Here is a 21383-nt window from a genome sequence, read left to right as displayed (position 1 = left end):
CTCCGCGTCTAACTGGCCCCTGGGGGCTGGGCCCGGTCCAGGAGGAGGACACTGAATTAACCCCGCTCGCAGAGACAGGAGAGCAGCGCCCCTATCTGGAGAGCGCCGGGTCGCCCGCGAACTCGCGCACGCTCATTCCTCCCTCCCACCCCACCTCCCCGGGAAGCCGGAGAGCCTAAGTGCGCAAGCGCCACCTGTGGCGCCGACTCCTCCCTCAAGGGCGGGGACAAACGGGGCCCAAAATGGCGGCCAGCCGCTATCGGCGTTTCCTTAAGCTGTGTGAGGAATGGCCAGTGGACGAGACCAAACGGGGCCGGGACTTGGGCTCTTACCTGCGGCAGCGGGTGGCACAGGCCTTTCGGGAGGGAGAGAACACCCAGGTGACCGGATTGTGGGGTCCGCCTACAGTGGGGTGGCGGTTGGGGCGAGGGGCGGAAAGGACGAGGCACGGGTGGGGCCCACGAGCGGGCGAGCAGTGGGGTCCACGCATGCGCAAGCCTTCCCTCCCCGGCCGCACGTGCGCGCGGACCCTCCTGTACCCCACCCCTCCCGGAACTTCAGAGAACGGCGACCCCGCCTTCTATTTAGTGCTCTCTGGCTGCACTTTGGAATTACTGAAGAAACTTTTTGAAAAAATCTACAGCCTTATTGAATCAGAACCTCTGGGGTTAGGGCCTTGGCCTCGGTATTTTGTAACTTTCACCAGATGATTCTAGGTGCAGCCGGGATTGAGACGCACAGCAGTCGTAGATGGTGACACTCGCAGGCTTATAGCTTCCCTGACACGGTGCTGTTACCTTGCAGTGACTGAGCTGAACCTCAAGGACCTCTGCAGGGCCCCAGCAAAGCCTTTGCTACCTGGGCCCCTGTAAGCCCATGCAGCAGGTTTGGGACCTCAACCCCTGCCCCTGTGTGAGTAGTAGACCTACGTTCTTGCTCTCCAGGTTGGTGCTAGGGCGGCTCTGGGACTCATTCATACACAGCACATATTCACTGAGCACCCACCATGTGCTGGGAACTGTGCTAGGTGCTGGGGAGACAGCAGTGAATTAGAGGAGGTCCTGTCCACCTGAAGTTGAAGTTTACATTCTCGTCTGGGACACAGTAAGCAAGTAGACGTATGTAAGATAGTCCAGATCAGTCCTGTGCTGGATGTAAAATAGTAGCATGATAAAAGGGTAATACTAGTTCTGAGAAAGCCTGGCTCGGGAGGTGACACATAGATGAGACATAAGGGAAGAAGATGAGCTGACTGTATACTTGGTGGGAAGGGCATTCCAGGCAAAGGTCCTAGGCAGGAAACAGATTGGCGTGTTGTGGAACAGAAAGGAAGCCAGAGCGGCTGAAGGGGAGTGAGTGAGATGGAGTTTGCTAAGAGTTGAGGTCAGAGGAGGACAAGAGCCAGGTGCAGTAGGGTCTTACAGGCTCTGGTTGGGAGTTGGATTTTATCATAAGGCCAGCGAGAAGCCATTGGGGAATTTGTGAAGACTGACGTGACCTAATTTATTTGTTTTATTTATTTACTTTTATTTTATTTACTTATTTGACAGAACAAGAGAGACACAGTGAGAGAGGGAACACAAGCAGGGAGAGTGGGAGAGGGAGAAGCAGGCTTTTGCTGAGAAGGGAGCCCGGCGCGGGCCTCGATCCCAGGACCCTGGGATCATGACCTGAGCCAAAGGCAGACGCTTAACGACTGAGCCACCCAGACGCCCCCAATTTATTTGTTTTAAAAGATCATTCTGATTGCATGTGGTGAATGGATTATAGGGGGCGAGGATAGGAACAAGGAGGCTGGAGAAAAGGCTACTCTGGCAAGAAATAATGGTGGTTTGGATGAGGGAGGCAGCACAGGAGACGGAGTGGCTAGATTCGGGTTGCACTGTGAAGGTTGCTTCAACGGGACTTGCTAATATAGTGGATGTGACGTAAAGGGAAGAAGAGAAACCAATGAGAACACCTAGATTTTTTTGGCCTGAGCAACTAGGTGGGAGGAGGTGCCGTTTACTGAGATGGGAAAGACTAGACGAGGAGCAGGTGGGGTGTGGGAAGAACATCTTGAGTTCAGTGTTAGACATGTTAAATTTGAGATGCCAAGTGGACTTACCTCCAAGTGGAAATGTCAAGGAGGCAGTGAGATATTTGAGCCTGGGACTCAGGCAAGAGGTCAGAGATAGGAAATGTGATACATAAACACACAACCTGAAGAAATGACTTTTGCCGTACTTGGCCATGACCTGTCAAAGCAGGAACATATTTTTTTTTTGCAACTTAGCCCAACAAAGAGCCAAGCCAGCCCACCTAATGGAGCAAGAACATGCCCAGGGGTATCATGGAAACCAGATTTCAGATGGGGTGGAGGGCATGGATGAAGTGTCTGGCTCGGGGCTTGGGGGATGCAGGGGGGTAGGGCACTACACGTACGCACTTTTACGGTGGTCTTCACTGGTCCAGCATACCAAGATCTCGAAGGCAGGAATTGTATCTAGTCCCAACTCTACAAACTCCATAGACTTTTTAGGGCTCTGCTCCCTACGTATTTTTAGTGTGAGCCTCCTGAGAATAGAGAGGGTGCCATTTATTTTCTCCCCCCAGTGTCTAGCATAGTTCTTGGCACATAAAGGACAACCAGTAAATGTCTGGATGAAGTGATTAAATGATCGGTTATGACTCATGAGACAAAAATCATTTGAATACAGTTGCAGGTGTGGCAGAAGTAGGTGGAGAGAAGTAGCGAAGAGTGAGAAGGAATATTTCTGTGTCCTGAGTGGTGAGAATTTGAGAGCTTGCAGTGTGGAGGGAACCTTAGGAACTCCAGAAGAGGGACATAGCCTTGTCCTTACTGTCAAGAAATTTAACAGTCGGGTAGACAGACGTGCATTTTACTCTTCTGAAATTCAGATGGTGAAAGCAGCCAGCAAGGAGGCTGACAGAGGCTGGAGCCTTGGGGAGGTGAGAGAGTGTGACATTCGCCTACTTGACTTAGTGTAAGAGGACCCAGAAAAGGAGGGTATAGCTTTCTCTTTTGGAGTTGTCATCCTTTGTCATCACCTGGGAAGATAGTTCTAATCAGTCGAAGGCCCACACAGATTTGAGTCATGGTTTTGGATGCAAGTCATGGCTCTGATGATGGTTCTGGAGCCGCTGATGAATGCATCCCTGGTAGAGTGAACCAGTATATCACGGTGGCAGCAAGCACATTACTCAGGACCACTGTCATGGTGCCTCATCCTGATGGCACCTGAGAATGGCCCTGGGCTTAGTAAATCTTGGTGATAATTTTTAGAGGGAGCAGCCCCTTGCTAGAATTGAGGACAGCACCGTGAGTCACTCCCACTGACACCCTGGATCCTTTATAAACCTTGAGAAAGAAAGGTGGTTCCGGTAGACTCTTCATTAAGCCGGCAGCAGACAGCGAGCATTAGATCCAGTTGGGTGATGGGTGGGGAGCTCCCCCTTGGTTATGCCAGTTGCCAGAAAGACCAGACTAGACGGAGAGGCAGTTCTGCTCCACAGCCTCCTTGTTCCTGTAGAGGAGAGAGGCAGGCAGTCTTCTTGGCCTCTTGACCCCCTGGATCTTAACAATAACACTGAACACATGCTCCAGCATGCTTTTGCATGCATACTCTCATTTAGTTTAGTCCTTAGCGCAGCTGAGGAAGGTGGCCATCACTTATTCCCATTTTACAGATGAGGAAACAGAAACCTAAAACAACTTACTTGGGGTCCCCTGGGGAGTCAGTGGCAAGACAAGTAAGCAACAGGCCCAGCTGTCCTGGTCCTGATCTGGCGTTGCCTCCTTTGGGCCTCATCTTTCCTCAGCTGCCATTTCTCCCACGTTCTTTCTTGCTAAAAAGGCCTCTTGTTCCATGAACATCAAGCCACCCCTTTTCCCTCATGCCCTGCTCAAACGAGTGACGGTTTTGCCAAAGAAGTAAATGTGTCTTTGCCCACCTGCTTTTCTTTGCCCCAGCCATGACCCCTAGTACAGATCGGAAGAAAGATGACCCTCAGGTGGGATACCAGTGCAGAAGGGCCGGACTCACTAGAAAGCAAATCAGGCATTCAGACTTGAAGGCAGAGTACAGAAACCTCCGCCCCCATTAATTCCACTTCAGATTGCCCTCTGGGGAGTCTCATGGTCCACCCAGAACCCACCAAGAGGGAGGAGATGGTGGGAAGCAGGAGCACACTTACCACCTCTTACACCCTCTATCCTTTTGTGCAGTTTTTTGAAAGTTAATGGTTATGGGTTTTGCCCCCTCTGAATACAGTTTCTTCAAGAAAACACATCTCAAAAAAAAAAAAAAAAAAAAAGAAAACACATCTCCTGCAGCACCAAGAGCTTAATAAAAGAATCACAATGTGGGGGAAGGTGGCAGAACAACTCTAATTGTTGACTTAAGTACAGGGAAAGGGGCCAGTCCTTCTAATGAGTTCTCTAGGTGCACAAGCAGCTTCCCGAAAGATCCCTGACTGCACACCGGCACCTACTAAGCTAGCACAGGCACAGCTCTGAGGAACAGCCTGGAAACGCGGCCGCCCAGGAAGGGGCGCACCCACCAGTGAGTTCTTGCATTATACCTGGGTTTAAATCCTATCAGCCTTGTTTGGAAAAAGTTGAACTGCATCTTGGGTTTGCAGTAATGTAAATGATATTTCCAGTTCTCAGGGGAGAATGTAAAGGTTGTATATAATTCTGTTGTCTCGGTCATCTGGCGGAGCCCCGGTCTTTGGCCTTCCTCACTGTGGCAGGGAGCCACACTGCCTGGCCTGTGCTGATTGCGGGGACACCACCTCAGCGGTGCCCACCCCCATATGCGGGCTCCTAGAAGGCCAGTTTCTGAGGCATGGCCTAAGGACAGATTATGCTATTTTTAGCTATAATAGTGAACCCACTGCAAAACAGGAGTTATGAGGAGAATCATCTCTGAGAGGGAATGTGGGCGTCTCCATCTTTTTTCTCATCTCCCAGTTCCAGGCAGACCTAGAACGAATTAAGGTAGTGTTTAGACCATGGGATGGCAGCTTTCTGTGCTTGGTTAAAGATAGAGGTGCTCATCCTGCTAGAAGGGATAAATTACAGACCACTTTCGGTGGGTCTCCACTTTACTCGGAGCCCTGTGCATCTGCCTATTGCCTCCTGGATGAGTGGCAGCAGGTGTGTGAGGCCTTCACTGCCCTCTGATCCTTGGTGCCAGCCTGTTTTGCCTCTCACCACACCACAGCACATGCCCTGGCCTCTCATTGCCTCCCAAATTGGCCACAATGTGAGTGGTTCTTAACCTTTGAGAATCTAGTGCACTGTGGACACCACCCCGCAGACACACAAGGCTTGCCAAGATTCACTGTCTTCCCAGGCCCTTGAAGCACTCCTCGGCTCAGCTTAAGACCCTGCTTTGCCTAAAACATCCTTGTCCCCTGCTTTTTCATGCATCCTCCCAGCTACTCCTCTGATCCCCATTCCACCCAGGCCCAGCTCCTTGCCGCTGAACTCCTCAGTGCGGGACTCAGGCTCCCCCTCTCTGTGAACTGTCACTGCAGTGAAACCCAAGACCCCTGCCACACCTGCCCCGTCAGCCAGGCCTGGTGACCCGCTCCCACCCCTGATTTCCTTTAATCTGGCACTCAGTTACACGCTGCCCCGGGGCCATGTTTGATTTTTAATGCGCGCCTGTCTTGTCTCCTCGGCTTGAATTACCAGTTTCTGCAAGGCCGAGGCTGGGTCTTTATGTCCCCTCACAGCCCGCTCGCAGAGCACTCTGCATAGTAGGTGCTCAAGAAATAGATTTGCAATAGAATTGAAGGGAACAGCCTCCCGTAACGGAATGAACTCATTTCAGAAGTTCATTACCAAGCCGTGAAAACCTTTTTTCATAGATCCTCCTGGACCGAACCAGCTCTACCTTAATTAGCAAAGCAATTTGCAACACCCTTTCCCAAAAGTGCTTATGCGTCCCTTTGTGTCCCTTTGTGTGACTAGAATCAGGGCCACTGTGTGTACCAATTGCAGTCACCACCCAAAATTCAATTTTGAAAATCGAAATCAGTGCCTGCGGCACTGATGTAGATTTGTATGTATAAAAGTTTAATATGGTAAAGAGAAATTTACTGACGACTGAGCAGGGGAAATGCAAAAGGAGCAAAAATAGAGCCATAGAGGACACTATGTCAGTTGAACATCTATTTTATTCACATTTAGGGAGCAGAGCTGAATTTTTCATAATGTCCCACTGCTGCCTTTTTCAAACCCAGAGCTGCTGTTAGTCCTAAAATGTCCGTAATCTCATTAGGTGTGAATGCAAAATCAGGTAATTTAAAGCTTGTATGTAAGAATATTTCTAAAAGTGCACCGTACATTTCATCAGGAAAACTGTATATTTCCAAATTCAGACATATTTTTGCTGGAGTCTGTGAATAAAGTGTAGGATATAGGAGTGTGGCAAGGCTTCTGGAATCAGACAGATACTTCTATTGATAATCCTTTTAAGTGGTAAGTAAGACTTTTTTCCTTGCGGAGCTTGGGTTGGATGTGCCCCGGACCCAGAATTGGCCGTGACTGCTTCTGCCCTTCGGCAGTCACAACTGGCTAGAAGGTGGCATGCCTGCTTCTCATCACCTCCTCCGAGCTGCTCTTACAGCCTCATACACACACCTTCTGGCCTCAAATAAGAAGTTGGGTGACAAGTTCATTTTTGGGGGATTGGTTCTTGTTAGGTGTTTGGTTCCTTCTCGGATTGTTAGTGGAGCACCGGGCATTATGTAAAATATCTAGGAGGCTGTGTCGTTAATACTGAAGGAATTTTAAGAGGTTGAGGGAGCTCGGATGATCCCATTGTTTTTGCATTCAGACCCTATGCTCTTTGCCCTCCTGGGAGCAGTGCTCTGCAAGGGTGACCCCGGCCTCCTTCTGTGCCCCTCCTCTGCCCTGCTGCCCCTGCAGAGACGGGAAAAGACAGGAAGGAAGAGGACACCTGCTCACCCCCTTGAGGGTATAGTAGGAGGTGGCTGAGTAGCCCCGTGGCAAATTCTCACCGTTAGAGAAGTTGGAGGAGAAGCAGGAGGGGAACTCGCGTGGGCAAGATTTCCAAGGGCGAGGACCAGGTCGGATTGGGGGTTTGATCAGGAAGCGCTCTTGTCGGTGGCCTGCAGCAGCGGTGAAAGCCCAGGAGAGTTGTGAGGAGGGCAGGAATGCCTTGCCAGGTGTGAACGCCTTTGCTAAGGGCTCGGTTGGGAAGGTGGTCGGATGGTGGAAGGAGGGGAAGGTCCAGATGAGCGGCTATCAGGCGAAAAGGTGCCGCAGATGAGTGCTCACTGGGCGGAGACCAGGGGTCGGTGTCTCATCCCCGCTGAGCTGACCGTGGGGTGCCTGGTGGCCGCTGGGAGCCAACAGTGTCAGAGCCCGTGGCGTGGTCAGGTGGGGCAATCCTGCCCGCCTTCAGTACTTCCATCCCTAGCCACAACCCGGCAGTCACACGGGCAACACTGATCCACTCAGAATGCCCTCGCTTGCTGCCTCTCCGCCGGGCATGTGCTTTAGCTGGCCCTGTGCCTGGAGGGCTCCCACTTCCTTCTGGTAGCCGCTGCTCGTCCTCAGCCATGGCCCTCCGGCCGGCTGGTCTCCCCTGGCAGGGTCCACAGCAGCCCTCATTGTCCTGTCGCCAGGATTACCTATCTCGGGGGTTGTCCTGAACGCTCTGCTCTTTCCCCTTGTAGTTTGTGAGGTGGAGGCCTGCGTTTCCTGCTACAACTGTTCACTACCAATAATACTAAGAAAAGCGAATCACTCACATTGATCAGTGTTCCAGGCCCCAACTTCAGAGCAATCCCGGCATTACCTCATTTTTCCTCACACCGCCCTCAGAAATAGGGACTATTATTATCTTTTCTTTTAAAAGAAAGGTTAAGTTGGCGGGTTCGCTTCAAAAATGTCAGTGCTTGAAAGACAAAGAAAGGCCAGGGAACTGTCCCAGATGAAAGGAGAAAGCTACACGACAGATAAATGCCGTAAGTGATCCCAGGCCAAAAGGATTTTTTTTTCAATGTAAGGATTATGACTGAGACAATTGACAGAATTGGAATATGGATGATGAACTAGATAAAAGTGTTGCATCAATGTCAGGTGTCCTGAATTTGATCACTGAACCATGGTTATGTAAGAGAATGCCCTTGTTCTTAGGAAACATACTGAAATATTAAGGCATGAAGGAGCATGATGCTCCAACTTACTCTCAAATGGATCAGAAGGAAAATATGTATATATAGAGAGAGTGATAAAGCAAATGTGGCAAATTTTTTCTGAAGTGTGGGGGACAGGGGGAGATTGCATGATTTGCCCAGCATCCCATGTCTGATAAGTGAAGGAGCCAAGATTCCGAGCCAGGCAGTGTGACTCCACCGCTCTCCACAGCCACGGACACCTGTTCATACACAGGGCCGAGCACGCTGCACGTTCTTGGTGCGTGACTTTTTTTAAAAAGGATTTTATTTATTTATGTGAGAGACAGAGAGAGAACAAGTAGGGGAAGGGGCAGAGGGAGAAGCAGGCTCCCCACTGAGCAGGAAGCCCAGTGCGAGCTTGATCCCAGGACCCCGGGATCATGACCTGAGCTCAAGGCAGATTCTTCACCAACTGAGCCACTCTGGCGCCCCTCACCCCTTGGTGCGTGATTTTTAAATTTGTAAGTGAACCCATCCACACAAGAATGAAGACCGCAAGCAAAAGATGAAATGCACGATTTTCTTTTGATAATCGACGTAATATTTAAAACTTGGTGCTGGTGTTATTCTCTGTTTCCTTTTGTGTCTCTTACCCTCTGTTCTCCTACCTTCCATGTTGGCTCGTGGTTATGCATGCTCTGCTGAAGCCATAATGTTAGAAATGCTTTCCTCCAAAGCGCATGCTGCAGAATTCGGTTCCAGCTGGACTTCCCACCCACCCCCAAAATGCTGCCCTACAGGGGTCAGAACCCAGTCCTGGTCTTATATTTTCCCATCCCTTCTTTCTGTTCAGCCCTCAGTGCCAGTCCACCCAAGTAATGCCTTTGATTATTATTCAGCGAACACTGGCTACCTCCTCAGCCCAGAATCCTCTCTCTTCTGATGTGGCTATCTGAGCATTCTCGTGATGAGTGGCCTGAACCCAGGGACAGATCAAGTAAAACTACATGGCGGGTCATCTTTTTTTTGTTGGCTGTGAAGTGGGGACCTCATTTGACATGTGCAGAGGCAGAAGCAGAGCTGCCTTATTAAAACACTTAACTACTGATTTATTTATGCTTTGCCTTCTTCGAGAAAGGATTTAAGTTGGAAAAATCCATCATTTGAATTCTGGGAAAAACATAAAAGAGAAAGTTTTTTTTTCTGTAGAGCTTTCAGAATTCTTGGCAGAATCACGCAAGGAACCGTAGATAAATGATAGCAAGGGCAGAAGGAAGGTATAACTAAAAAGAGGGATGAACGGGGACAAACCACCTCCCATCTGCGCATGTCCATCTTTCCCTCAGTTTCCAGCAAGGACACCAGGGTATGTCTTGATTTCCACCCCTCTATTCGCAAGACCTCAGTGTTCAGGCCCTGTCCTTTCTAGCAGGACCTAACTGGACTCTCCCTCTGGATTCTCCCCAAGTCAACCATCTCATCTTAAACTACTGTCTTCTTCATGTTTCTTTCCTTGTGAAATTGTAACGGCTCACCACAGATGAAAGCTCAGCCAATTTATTTTTTGCTTTTCATAAAAGAGTATTTAATACATTTCATATTGAAGGTTTAACTAAAAAAGTTCTTGTTCTTTCTCCCACCCAGGCTCTTCCCTGCATATTCAGGCTCTCGGCCAGACTGGTCTGGTCTGAAACATAGACAGCGTCCATGCCTCCTTCTGCTCACACCGTCCCCACCAGGAAGGCCTCTCCACTCTCCTTTCTGCTCCCCAACTCCTGCGCATCCTTCAGCACCCAGCTTAGGCTCACTTGTGCCATGTGCTGAGCACAGGAATCCCCCCAGGCCCCGGTTTCTTGCAGCCCACACCGCCATGAGGTTCACCCTTCTGATACTATAGTTTCATTGTGGTGGCTTCCACTGCAGCTGGTGTGGTGGTCCACAAGTCACAGATGCTCAGCAAATGTTTGCCAGTTGATTGATGGAGTTTGTCTGCAGGTTGGGGAGTTGATGAGGTGGAACCATTACAGAAAGGTGATTTCTAGTAGCTTTCTAGTAACTGGAGCTGTAGGCCAAGTTTGCTTCCCACGGAGTGGAGAGGCTAGTACTAAGCTGCAGGCTGCTTCATTTGAATGCCTTGTGTAAGTGGGGTCCTTCCTGGGTACAGACAGGCGTGGGAGACAGGGCTTGTTTGCTTACTTCCTTGGGGGGTTCTTTGTTTTTCAGATTGCAGAGCCTGAGGCCTGTGATCAGATGTATGAGAGCCTAGCACGACTCCATTCAAACTATTACAAACACAAGGTGAGTGGGCCAGTCTTTTTTATATCCCCAGCGCTCGGACTGGAAATGACCAATGAGAGTGAGTGAAAATCTGATTATACAGTGCTTTGTAAAGAATTGTGGTTTTGCTACTTTCAAATGTAACCAGTAATTTCAACCAAGCCAACAAAGGCGCCGGGTAGAGGCTTTTAGGTCACCTAAATAAAAGCTATTTATAATTTTGAATAAAAGCCATGTGTTTTATAGACCAGTGTGTGCTCGGGGTGTATCTGACAACTCTTGGGCCTTACACGTATTTTCCCATCTACTCTGATGGAGCTGGCATTTCCTCACACTCTGGTGATAAAGATAGGTGCTTCGGGAAAGTCCTGTCAGACAAAGCTGGGCTTTTCCTCAGCCCTGACGTGATTACTGTCAAATTCCGTTTAGTGTGGTTTTCCCCAAGCTTGAACAATGTGTTCAGTAACTCCGGAGATATACACAGCCAAATGCCTAGCCTACAGGGAAAAGGGATTTCTTCTAAATCCTCGCAACTCAAAGCAGGGTCCCCGAGCAGCTGAGCAGGCATCCCCCTGGGAGCTGGTTAGAAATGCAGAATGGGGGAGAGGGGGCACACCTAGACCTCCTGAATCACACAGCCTACTTTTTGGGAGGATTCTTGGGTCCCTTCAAGCGAGGCCAAGTCTTTGGCCTCTAGGTGGCGCTGCTCTTCTAGCCCCCCTCGCTGGTGAACTGTGTGGGGAGAGCAAGGCTTCTCCAGGATCATCAGGTCTCTGATGTTATGCTGCAGAACTAATCTCTCCCCATCCTCTCTGTCCTCTCTGCCCCATGTGACCAGTACCCTCGCCCCAGAGACACGAGCTTCAGTGGCCTGTCCGTGGAAGAATACAAGCTGATCCTGTCCACAGGTATTGACAGTCCAGCTGCCCTTTCCAGTCAGTTTGCAAATGATTCTTTGAGTTCGAGCAGACAAGGGGAATTGTTTAGTAACACCGCTCTGCTTGATGGAAAGCCTTGTGGAATAGCCCAAAGGAAATTCTGAAGCTTCGGGGCTCATGCTTTTTGGCCATAGAATATGGAGAAGGTCAAAGGCATTATTTTAAAAAAGAAAATCCATCTTTAGAGTTTTTAAATTCAGGGCAGCAGGGAACAGGGGAATACATATTTGCCAAATGGAAGTAGTTGAAATCAGGATGGAAGGAAAATAATTTTATTTTTATGGTCCTAAGGAGGCTTTATAAACAATGAGGGTTTTAATTAAAACAAAAAGCCATTCAGTAAACTTGTATGGGGATACCCATCAAAGAGTTATCTGACCCAGGGGACGTGGTTTTGGGTTAGATATGGGTTTAACTTAGGTACGTTTGGGAGTTGTTGATGGACCTCAATTAACAGGAAAGGAAATACTCTGCTCAGCCGTCCCCTCCTTACTTCCCCATCTCCATTGCCATCAAAGGGGGAGTTGGGGGTACTGGCAAGGGGAGCCTGGGTTGAAGTAGGCAAGTTCTGGAAAATTACTATTTTTATTGCCAAGGATACTGTATACAAAAATAGGCTAACCTTTTCTGCAAGGGCATGGCCCTGAAACATTTGCCTTCTGGTACTCTAGAAATTTCTCTTTCCTATCCCTCTGGCAGCCTTTCAGCAACTAAGTTTTGGAGATTTGGCCTTCCAGAGAATTCTTACCTTCTGAACAGATTAAAACCTGGTGGTGTCACCTGCTATTGTATGTCAACTCTGAACCTATTTTTGTTACAGTACTCTGGAAAACTGGGGTAACGATATTTTGGCCAGGCAGAATTACTTTATCAACAGTTTTTAAAAACATGTACATAAATGTATTCCCCTGTTCCTAGGCCCATGCAGTTACCAGCATTGATGCACCGTGTCACTCTGAGGGCCCCACAGGGTTTGAACAAAGTTTGAACTTGAAATCAGAATGGAAATACGTTCCAGAGGCCCAGCCTCCACCCTCTTCGTTAGCCCCTGGACACCTCTGCGATTTGCGGGCGGGCGGGGGCGTTGTGTGACAGACTGCAGCAAAGCACGGGGAGTTGGAACCCTCCCCACAACTGGCCTGTGGCTGTAGCTTGTTCTGGCTGGGAGTTCAGCTCTGGGAAATTTGCTGATAATTTGTTTTCACAATAAGCCTCGTATTTTTGTTGCGACTATGTGGCCAAGCTCACTGACTGTTCCTTCTGACAAGGCAAGAATACACACCTTACAGTGTTTGAGGGCCTGGTGGGTCTGACATGTGGCCAAGGTCTGGGGCCCAAGTGTGTTCCCCTGGGCTTGCGGTCATGGGAGACTCCTCCGAAAGAGGCCTCGTGGTTTGCAAGTGGACGGGGACCCCTCAGCATCCCACTTTGTGCCCACAAGAAAACCTAGACTTCTGGAAACGTTTCAGGGTGGGATGTTGGGCTCATGGCTGAAGTAGAGTGTGTGTCCTCATTTAGTCAAGAGCCCACTGATAATAAATGGAAGTTGCCTTTTTGTTCAGAAAAGCTCTTCTTTTTCTCTAGAAGTTTTGTTAACCAAAGAAAATCTAGGGTATGAAATTTAAACAATACTATGTGAAAATCTAAATTTAAAATACAGATAAAATTAGGCAACATAGAACTCTAGCCCTGGAGAGCCTTTAGACCGGTGGTTTTCCATGCGGGGGTGGGGGCGGGGGGGAGTGCCACATTGCCCTGTGACAACGTCTGGAGACATGTTTAGATGTCACAGCTAGGAGCCGGGTAGGGGGGCTGCTACTGACATCTAGTGGGTAGAAGCCAAGTTGCTGCTAAACATCCTCACAACCAGGATTATCTGGCCCAAAATGTCAATAGTGCCCAGACTGAGAAAGCTGGGTTTGGTTTCTGTGGGGTGTGAGTGTGTGTGTGTGTGTGCGTGTGCATGTGCGTGTGCACGTGTGTGTTCTTAAACAGGGGCCCCACTGGCTCTCACCAGCCGGCTCCCTGCAGCCTTCATAGCTACGAAGATGGCTTTTCCTGAGTGCCGGCCGGGTGCCAAGCAGATTCTTCTATTATTTCCTTTAGTCCACAACTTTGGAGGCAGGCGTTTTGATCTCCACCTTACAGATGAGGCACCTGAGGCTAAAGGGTTAAATCATTTGTTTCCCAGTGAGATCGGTAGGGATCCCAGGTCCCATCACCGTAAGGCACAGGGTGCTGAGCGTGGGGCCTGCGGCCTGCGGCACAGATGCTCCCTCCACGCGAGCAGTTGTTTTTCTGCAAGCGCATCTGATTTGCTTATCAGAAGTTGGGGCCACGCTTCCCTCTCTCAGGCCCACACTGTGTAAAAGTCAAGGGGTGCTCGGATGGCAAAAGCCTGTGGGGCCAATTTACATAGTCAAATTGCCCACTTCAGTCTGTTTATTTATTGTCCTCCCCTCTCGCAGACACCTTGGAAGAGTTTAAGGAAATGAATAAAGGCATGTGGAAGAAGCTGCAGGAGAAGTTTGCCCCCAGGAATCCCGAGGAGAAGCAGAAGGCCTGGCCTCGGTCCTTATCTCGCCCGCGCACCTAAGAATGGAGTCTTGCACGTTGCCATCATAAATAAAACTGCCCTGATTTCCCCATCCTCACGGTTTGGGAATCTCCTCCAGCCTTCACAAAAAGGAAGCCGTTGCTGCTCTAAAGGAAGCTTCTGCCTGAGAAAGGGTGCCATCGAGTGTCCACCCCGCCCACCGGTCAGGGTGGGGAAGTCTCCAGAGGAGAGGAAATGCAGGTCTCCGTCTGGGCCTGGGAAGGGAAGGTGACGGGGCCTCTGGGCAAGGTGCTTCCTGCGCAGCCACAGGGGCCCCACCTGCCAGTGGGGGTCTGGCTGGCTCCTGGCAAGATTCTCAGGCTCCCTTTTGTTGTAGGAGCTCCTGGGGGAGAGTCAAAAATAGCGGTAAATATTGAAGAAGGCATCCTGTTGCAAACAGAAAGCAGCAGGAGGTGGTGTGGCGGAGAGATGAGAAGAGACTGCTTGGCCCTCATTCCCACTGACTCAGAAGGACGGAGTCCGGTCCTCTGCCCCTGACCTTGCAGAAAACCCGTGTTCCAGGTTGGCTTAAGGGCCAGAGTAGAGCTACGGACGGGCCTTGGCCAGGCGGGGCCTCAGGTTGTGGTCGGCTTCAGCACTCTGCGCAGATTGTGTGGGAGGTCACAGGACAAAAGCCCCCTGGCCAGGGCCACACACGGGGTCACCTTATTATTCCCTGGAACCTTAGCTCTTTCGTAAATGTTCATGTTCCCCACTTGAGCTTTCTTCTGTCAGGCACAGAGCCGAGAGAAGGGGTAGGTAGGGCAGGGGCTGATGGCACCCCTCGTGGGGAAGAAGCGAACGTGAGCTCTTCACCTCATCTGTACCTGGACCCCTCAGTATGTGCTGAAATACATACAAGAAAACACAAACCACTTCTGTCCAGGCATCGCTGTGAGATGGGATGCACTCGGCCATCTACCAAGAGCCCGAGGCAAGGCCGGGCTGGTGGGCAAGGGCTCGAATTCTGTCCCCTGCCCGTGTCCCACAGGAACCCCCACAGCCCCTGGGGAGAATAGGAAACAGCATCCCTTTCTCACAGACTAGAGTTCTATTAATTTATTTAAGGCAATTAACATATTAGTTCTCAGGCCAAAGGATTTGCAAAATGTTACACCAAGAGATAAAACAAGCAGTCAAAAACCAGCCACTCGAACACGCCCGGGCCCTGTCATCTGGGCCAGCGACTGTTGTCAGCAGACCTGCTAGGAAGGGGCAGGTCCCAGGAGCAAGGCTCTTCGTCCTCGGGTCACAGTCTCCCTGGGGCCGAGCCAGAGGGATGGCCTGGACAATGAGGTCTCCATGCTGTCCACAGCAGATCCGAGGCCCGGCGGCAGCGGGGTGCCGTGCAGCCATGGCCAGGGCCGGGCACGGCACCCTTGAATAAGTTAAATAACAGAACACTAAAATCACTAGTAACAACAGCGTTACTGCACCTTCCCCAGGCGTGGGCGGAGGCCAAATTGTAGTGCTTAGAATAGAGAGGCGACCCCACTCCTAATGACCCCACTCCTAATGACCCGCAGGGAGGAACACAGAGGAATGTCAGTTACTGCTTTAAGGGACAAAGCAACCGTCCTCCAAGATGACGTTTCTTCCTCTAAGGCATTAAGGTAAGCTGAGTCCCAGTGACTTGCCGAGTCCTCGATAATGGCTCTAGGCAGGACTGTCAGCTCCGTGGCTCCCCACGCCATGCTGGCCAGAGCCTGGGACGGCTCGGGGGTGTCCGGCAGAGTGGGGGCTGGAGGCCGAGTGGGCCCCTGGCCTAGAGAGGCTGGCGGGCTGGCTGGGCCACCTGACCCACGGGAAGGGGCAGCCTTCCAGTCACAGCTGTCCGTGATGACCGTCCCCTGTCGGGGCCTCCAGTGGCTCTCCTCAGCGGCTCATGCAGTTCTGGACATCCACAAAGCCCAGGCGTTGCCTGCGTTTCCGCTGCTCTGTCATCTAGGATTAAATGGGGGCCCACACGTCCGGTCGGGCCGCCTGGGACCCTCCCCCCGTGGGCACTGGGGAGGGGCTGGTGCCCGCCCCCGGCCCCCTGCCCCATGGGCCCAGCTGCTGTTTAACGCTGGCAGCAGGCCAAGGCCCACCCCAGGATGCATTGAAGATGTCCGCCCCAAACCCTTGTCCTCGATTAGTGTGTCACAAACCCCTGATGTGGTGCAGCTGGGAACCACCCCACCTAAAAGGGGCTGCCTAACCTCATTTAGCCACTGACAGATGGGAGAGGAGGATGCTCTGGGCAAGAGGGGGACTTGAGAAGTGGAAGGATGCCTTGACCTCCCCTATCACCAGTGAACCCCTCAGCAGCCTCCCTAGCAGCTGCTAGGGGGGAGGGGGTGAGCGAGGGGGAGGACCCCTCACACCTCTACCAAGAGTCCACTTGGCCCTGTCTTTCAGGGGGCTCACAGACAGGGGCTGCCAACCTCAGTCTAGCTTTCCATGGGGGGAGAGAGTGTCTCCAGAACCTGTCTTCCACCCCAGACCCATGAAGGAAAGGAAGGAGTGTGAAGGCCCCAACACTCTCCCCCTCTCCCTTGCGGCAGGCTGGGCTGTGACCTCCCAGTGACGGTCCGAAGCTGCCCAGCACAGGACCCCAAGGGTGGGGCCAGTATAGGCCTGGGTACACACCTGCTCCTTGAGCTCGTTGAGCTGGGCAGTGAGGTGGGACACCAGCTTCATGGTGGAGTTGAGCTTGTCTTGAAGAATCCGGATCTCATTCTGCTCCCCTTCCCCCTCATTGCTCACTAGGGACATGGCCCTCATCCGGGGGAACCAGTCCAGGTTCTTGTTCTGAAAAAGATCCCCGGCGGGATGAGCAAGCTGGGGCCCAGCCTAGGAAGGCCTCATTTAGAAAAGCAGTAAAGGATGGGGAGCCTGCTGTCACAGCCTGGACAGATTACTCCCCAGGGATGTGTCAGGGAAAATCTGAACCGACTGGGGTCCTCCCCGGAGCCAGAGGGCGGGTGGTGAACCCTCGGCGGGGCGTCGAGAGGCCCGTGCACTGGGACAGGCTAACTTCCGTTAGACGGCCTCAAGTCTCACTGGTATCAGCACCATCTGTTTACTGTCCTGACACCCTGCAAGAGGTGGAGGAGGGCCTCCGCACCAGACCCTGGAGCTCCTTCCTTCCTTCCTTCCTTCCTTCTGCCCCGCCCCACACGCCCTGCACCCCAGGAAGATGCGAGTCAGACACACGGCGCATTGAGGGAGGGGAGGCTCTGCTGAGGGCGGCTGGCAGCTGACGTGTGTCTGAGAGGCAAGGCCACGTTCCCTGGGACGGGGGGGGGGGGCGGGGGGCGGGAGGGGGCCACCAGGTTTCTAACTCCTTGTCAAGCTGTGAGTTCTCAGACCAACAGATAAACATGTACTCAAAGATCAGTTCAAATTATAGACTTAAGAAACCAATAGAACTCCCCCTTCCCCCTCCCCCACTAAATAGCTCTTTCCTTTTAGCCTGCAATTTATCCGTTATGCAGTAATTTGAAGATGCACTACATTTGATGGAACGGATGGGCTTCCTTTTCCCGAAACACTACAAGACCTTTTTTTTTTATTACTATTCACTGCTTTCACTCCCTTCACACAACAGAAATTGGACAGATTAACTCTGATTCCTCCTAAGTCTGATAGTTGCAAGCTTTTCCAGGCCCCCTCTCAGCCTAGACCATCCAAAGCTTTGGGAAGCTGCCCTTCCTCTTGCCGAGCTGGACAAGGCTCCCTCCGAATGGTCCACTGAGCAGCCACCAGGGGCAGCGTCTGCCCTGCTCTCCCGATTACTCAGTGTCGGGCACCCACAGGCCCCGGGGACACCACACACGTCCTTGGCTTTTCCTGACAACAGAGCCCGCGCAGGAGAGCTCAGAGGTCCCTCCGCAGCTCGGGCAGCTGGCGGGGCTCCAGTGAGGCCGGCCTTTCCACGGGTGTCCACAGGTGTCCCCAGCTGTCCCTCCCCGGCGGCCGCAGCCGCTCCTCCCCGGGGCCACACCTTGATCATCTGGGCCACGTAGCTCTCGGGCCCCGTGTAGTCCGTCTTGTTTTTCACACGGACCAGCACAATGAAGTACAGGTAGTTCCACATGTTGTGTTCGAACTTGATGTGCTCCTCAAAGGACACTGTCTTGTTATCAAACTTGTCTCTCTCCAGACCTGAGGGTGTGGGGGGTGAGGACGAGACCGTCAGCCTCCCAGAGCCACCGTGGGGCCACCTGGCTGAGCAGACACGGCCTCTCAGTGCAGTGGGGGCCTCTGGTCTCAGGCTGACGGGCCTGGTGAGCACGTGTGACAGCCCACCCCGGCCCATTTAGGTCACTTCTATTTAAGGCGCCCACCCCTTGGCCGTGGAGCCCCCGGCTGCCAGAGCTGCAGCCCTCCACCATGGCGGCTGGGGACTGGCGGCCGGGGACCGCGGCCGGCCTTCCGAGCCCGGGGGGAAGCAGGAATCGCTGAGAAGGGTTTTGTCCGCAGGTGCTGCCTGCTGCTTAGCCTGTGGCGAGGGGACTAGCACCTCATACCGGGAGTGGGGAGAGCTCTGGACGGAGACCCGAGAGTTTGGACTCCCCTGTAAACCGAGAGGGTTTGGAGGAATGGTTTCTGAGGCTCTTCCCCACTCCCTTCTATTACCCCAAGCTCAGGCAGGGTCCTGTTCTCCCCAAGTGTAGGATGAGCAAACAGCCATGGAGCCGTCAGCCCCAGGGGCCACGGGGACCGGGGAAGGGCCAAAGGGCGGCTGCCCCAGCCCCGCCTCGGCCCCTGAGGGGCAGGAACGAGGGCCTCACCGCAGATGAAGCACGTGGTCTTGAGAATCTCTTCCTTCTTCTGCTTCTCGCTGCGCAGGTCGGCAAAGGTGTCGATGATCACCCCAAAGATGAGGTTCAGCACGATGATGATGACAATGAAGAAGAACAGGAGGTCGTAAACCACACGGGCTGGGAAGAGAGACTCCTGCAAGGGTAAGGCAGGGGTGAGGCAGGGAGGCTTGGGCCCAGTTCACCCAGGCAGGCCAGACTCAGGCAGGGGTCAGGGTGGTGACTGAGGAGGCCCGGCCCTCAGCACAGGGGAAGGACAGTGTCTGGGTCCTAGGGCCCTGAGGGCGACAAAGCTGACCCAGCCTCACTCCGGGCAGGGCAGGCCCTGACTGGGGGTCAGGAAAAGAGCAGACAGACTCAGGACACCAGCTGGACCTGAGCCCTGTGGGAGGAGTTTGGCGTGGGGCACTAAGGCTGCAGGTGGCGGCTTATCTCCGCCCCTGACTTTTGGTTGGGGGCACAGCCAGCTCTGCACTCCTCTGCCCTGCCCTGGGGATGCTAGGCCTCACACATTCTGGACACTTTGGCCAGGAAGTGGCTCCTCGCCCCCATGTGACTGAGAACAGACTGACTACTGGGAACGCCTGGCTGCCTGAGTCAAATCCCGAGGCCTCCTCGTGGAGCCGCCTCAGCTTCCCCACCCTGCGCACCCTTACTGTGGGCGAGGGCTCTGCCTCCCAGATGAAGCCGGTGTAGCCGGGGATCCACCCAACGTCTGACTCACACCTTCCCTAGCCTGGACAAAGCTTGGCTGCCAAAGTCTTTCCTTAGAGCAACTTACGGTGAGCTGGTGGGGATGTGTGAGCGGAGTGTGGTGGGAAACTCAACAACCACGTGACTGCGCGCTGACTTGTGGGAGAGGAGGGGAAGGGGGTGCAAAGTGGGGGCTTGCGACACTGAAGACTGGGGCGGGGCAAGCCACTGTGCCAGGCAGGACCTCACAGTGGCTGACTCGGCCAGGGCTGGGGAGAGAGGCAGGTGATGCTCACGTCTTTGGAGGGCTTGCGGAGAATGTCGCCCACGCCGCCACCGTTGCGCAGCCCGTGGTTCATGACAGTGACGATGCACATCAGCAGAGTGTCACAGGCCCGCTCCGTGCTCTCCAGCTCTTCGTTCCCTATACGCGGAGTGTGTGCTCAGACCCAGGCCGAGCCCCCTGCCTCCGCGCCCCCTCCCCCAGGCCCCTGAGACACACTGCCCTCACCTTCCAGGACCTCAGGCACCGAGACCCCTGAGACACAATTCAGTTTGTCCCCACTGCACGTGCCCACGAATGTGGCAGCTCCATGTGGCATCCCCAGGGGGCTGGCTAGAGAGGACATGGAGGAGGTCACCAGGATGAGGACATGGCAGGCCTTATCATTCCCCTGGTTGTGTCCCCAGCATCACATCCCCCACGAAGCCTTCCCCCATCCTGCGAGCTCCCGACTCTGCCAGGCTACAAGTGAAGGGTCTTCGTGCCCTTGCCCCCACCGGGCTGTGCAGGAAGAGCAGGAAGGGGGGTCTGCATCCCTGAGCCTGGCACACAGGCAGCCCCAGCAAATACCGAGTTTAACATGAATGCCAGGGTCTGCAAGCAAGAGGCTCCTTAGGGAGACGAAGACCAAGGCTCTCCCACCCTCTCAGTCTGTGCCAGGGAAAAGGGAGGCAGATCGGTGTGAGCTAGACCTCCCCGGAACCCAAGAGGAGAAACTGAGGCAGGGAGCCGGTGGATAAGCAGTCCCAGGGCCTGGTCCTGACACCGGTCATCTGTTCAGCAACCCCCTCACCCAAGGAGAGGGGATGCCAGACCTCCAGAGTGATTGCCGGGCAGCCGGTCGACCTCAAGGATGAAGTCATCCTTAAGGAAGAGGAAGCCAACAATGGAGAAGAGGTAGACGAGGATGAGGGCCAGCAGGGCGGTCAGCAGGATGGAGCGGCCATTGCGAGTCACGCTCTTGATGACGTTGAACAGTGTCTCCTCACGGTAGATGAGGTCAAAGAGCTGCAGGGCAGGGACAGGGCCATGAGGGACCACAGGTACCACTGGATCCCAGGGCTGCCCCGCTCCCAGTGGTTTCCCACAGGCTCCTCCAGAAGGGTCTGTGTTAGGCACATGGAACCAGCCTAGTGGGCCTGTCGGGGAGGCTGCTCAGAGGAACCGGAGTTCTAAGGCCAAGGGAAGGGAGTGTGGCCCAGGGGAAGGTGTAAAGGGTGAATGGGCAGGCAAATCCACACATGCGGGGAGAAAGATGACCAACTCTTAAAGTGTGCCTGCTACCTGCCAGGATGCATTCTACATGATTTTTGTGTATTAAGCTCATGTCAACCTCACAATTTTTCTAGAAGGTAGGTGCTGTTAATTATCCTTGTTTTACAGATACAGAAATGGAGGCATGGGGCAGTTAAGAAACTTGCCCAAAATTACAGAGCTAGTAGTGTCCAAACTGGGACGCAAACCCAGGTAGTCTGATTCCAGGGGAGATGGGCCAGATGGAGGTCAGGAGTGGCCAGCAGGGCCCTGAAGGTCAGGCTGAGGTCAGGTAGAGGAGGACTCTGGAAATCCATCCCTCCAAGCCCAGCAGCAAGAGGACTGGACAGAGACTGGTGCTGGGAACCGCTAGC

At 52.9% G+C, this 21383-nt stretch overlaps 2 protein-coding genes across 2 annotated transcripts in view; one reads left to right on the top strand and one right to left on the bottom strand.

The window, feature by feature from the left end:
• The first annotated feature begins 206 nt into the window (after positions 1 to 206).
• On the top strand, positions 207 to 14025 carry UQCC2 (ubiquinol-cytochrome c reductase complex assembly factor 2). Its single transcript, XM_006743687.3, has 4 exons — positions 207 to 380; positions 10384 to 10458; positions 11276 to 11345; positions 13844 to 14025. The coding sequence occupies exons 1-4, from the start codon at positions 243 to 245 to the stop codon at positions 13969 to 13971; spliced, it is 411 nt and encodes a 136-aa protein (XP_006743750.1). The 5' UTR covers positions 207 to 242; the 3' UTR covers positions 13972 to 14025.
• A 990-nt stretch (positions 14026 to 15015) lies between these two features.
• Positions 15016 to 21383, bottom strand: part of ITPR3 (inositol 1,4,5-trisphosphate receptor type 3) — a 67490-nt gene continuing 61122 nt past the window's right edge. Inside the window, 7 exon segments of the mRNA XM_081828021.1 lie at positions 15016 to 15915; positions 16603 to 16764; positions 17960 to 18120; positions 18750 to 18915; positions 19769 to 19896; positions 19984 to 20088; positions 20571 to 20763. Coding sequence (XP_081684147.1) covers positions 15847 to 15915; positions 16603 to 16764; positions 17960 to 18120; positions 18750 to 18915; positions 19769 to 19896; positions 19984 to 20088; positions 20571 to 20763 — 984 coding nt within the window. The 3' untranslated portion in view covers positions 15016 to 15846.

The sequence above is a fragment of the Leptonychotes weddellii genome, chromosome 8, assembly GCF_054177405.1.
Source record: "Leptonychotes weddellii isolate Sample4059 chromosome 8, ASM5417740v2, whole genome shotgun sequence".
Classification (NCBI taxonomy): domain Eukaryota; kingdom Metazoa; phylum Chordata; class Mammalia; order Carnivora; family Phocidae; genus Leptonychotes; species Leptonychotes weddellii.
The sequence above is the reverse complement of the archived record's forward strand: the minus strand, read 5'-3'. Positions and strand labels throughout refer to the sequence as shown.

Bases quoted from the DNA above. Each gene is read 5' to 3' on its own strand.
- UQCC2 (XM_006743687.3), top strand. From the start codon at position 243: ATGGCGGCCAGCCGCTATCGGCGTTTCCTTAAGCTGTGTGAGGAATGG. The intron at 381-10,383 runs GTGACCGGATTG...TTTGTTTTTCAG, and splicing joins GGGAGGGAGAGAACACCCAG to ATTGCAGAGCCTGAGGCCTG. The intron at 11,346-13,843 runs GTATTGACAGTC...CCCCTCTCGCAG, and splicing joins CAAGCTGATCCTGTCCACAG to ACACCTTGGAAGAGTTTAAG.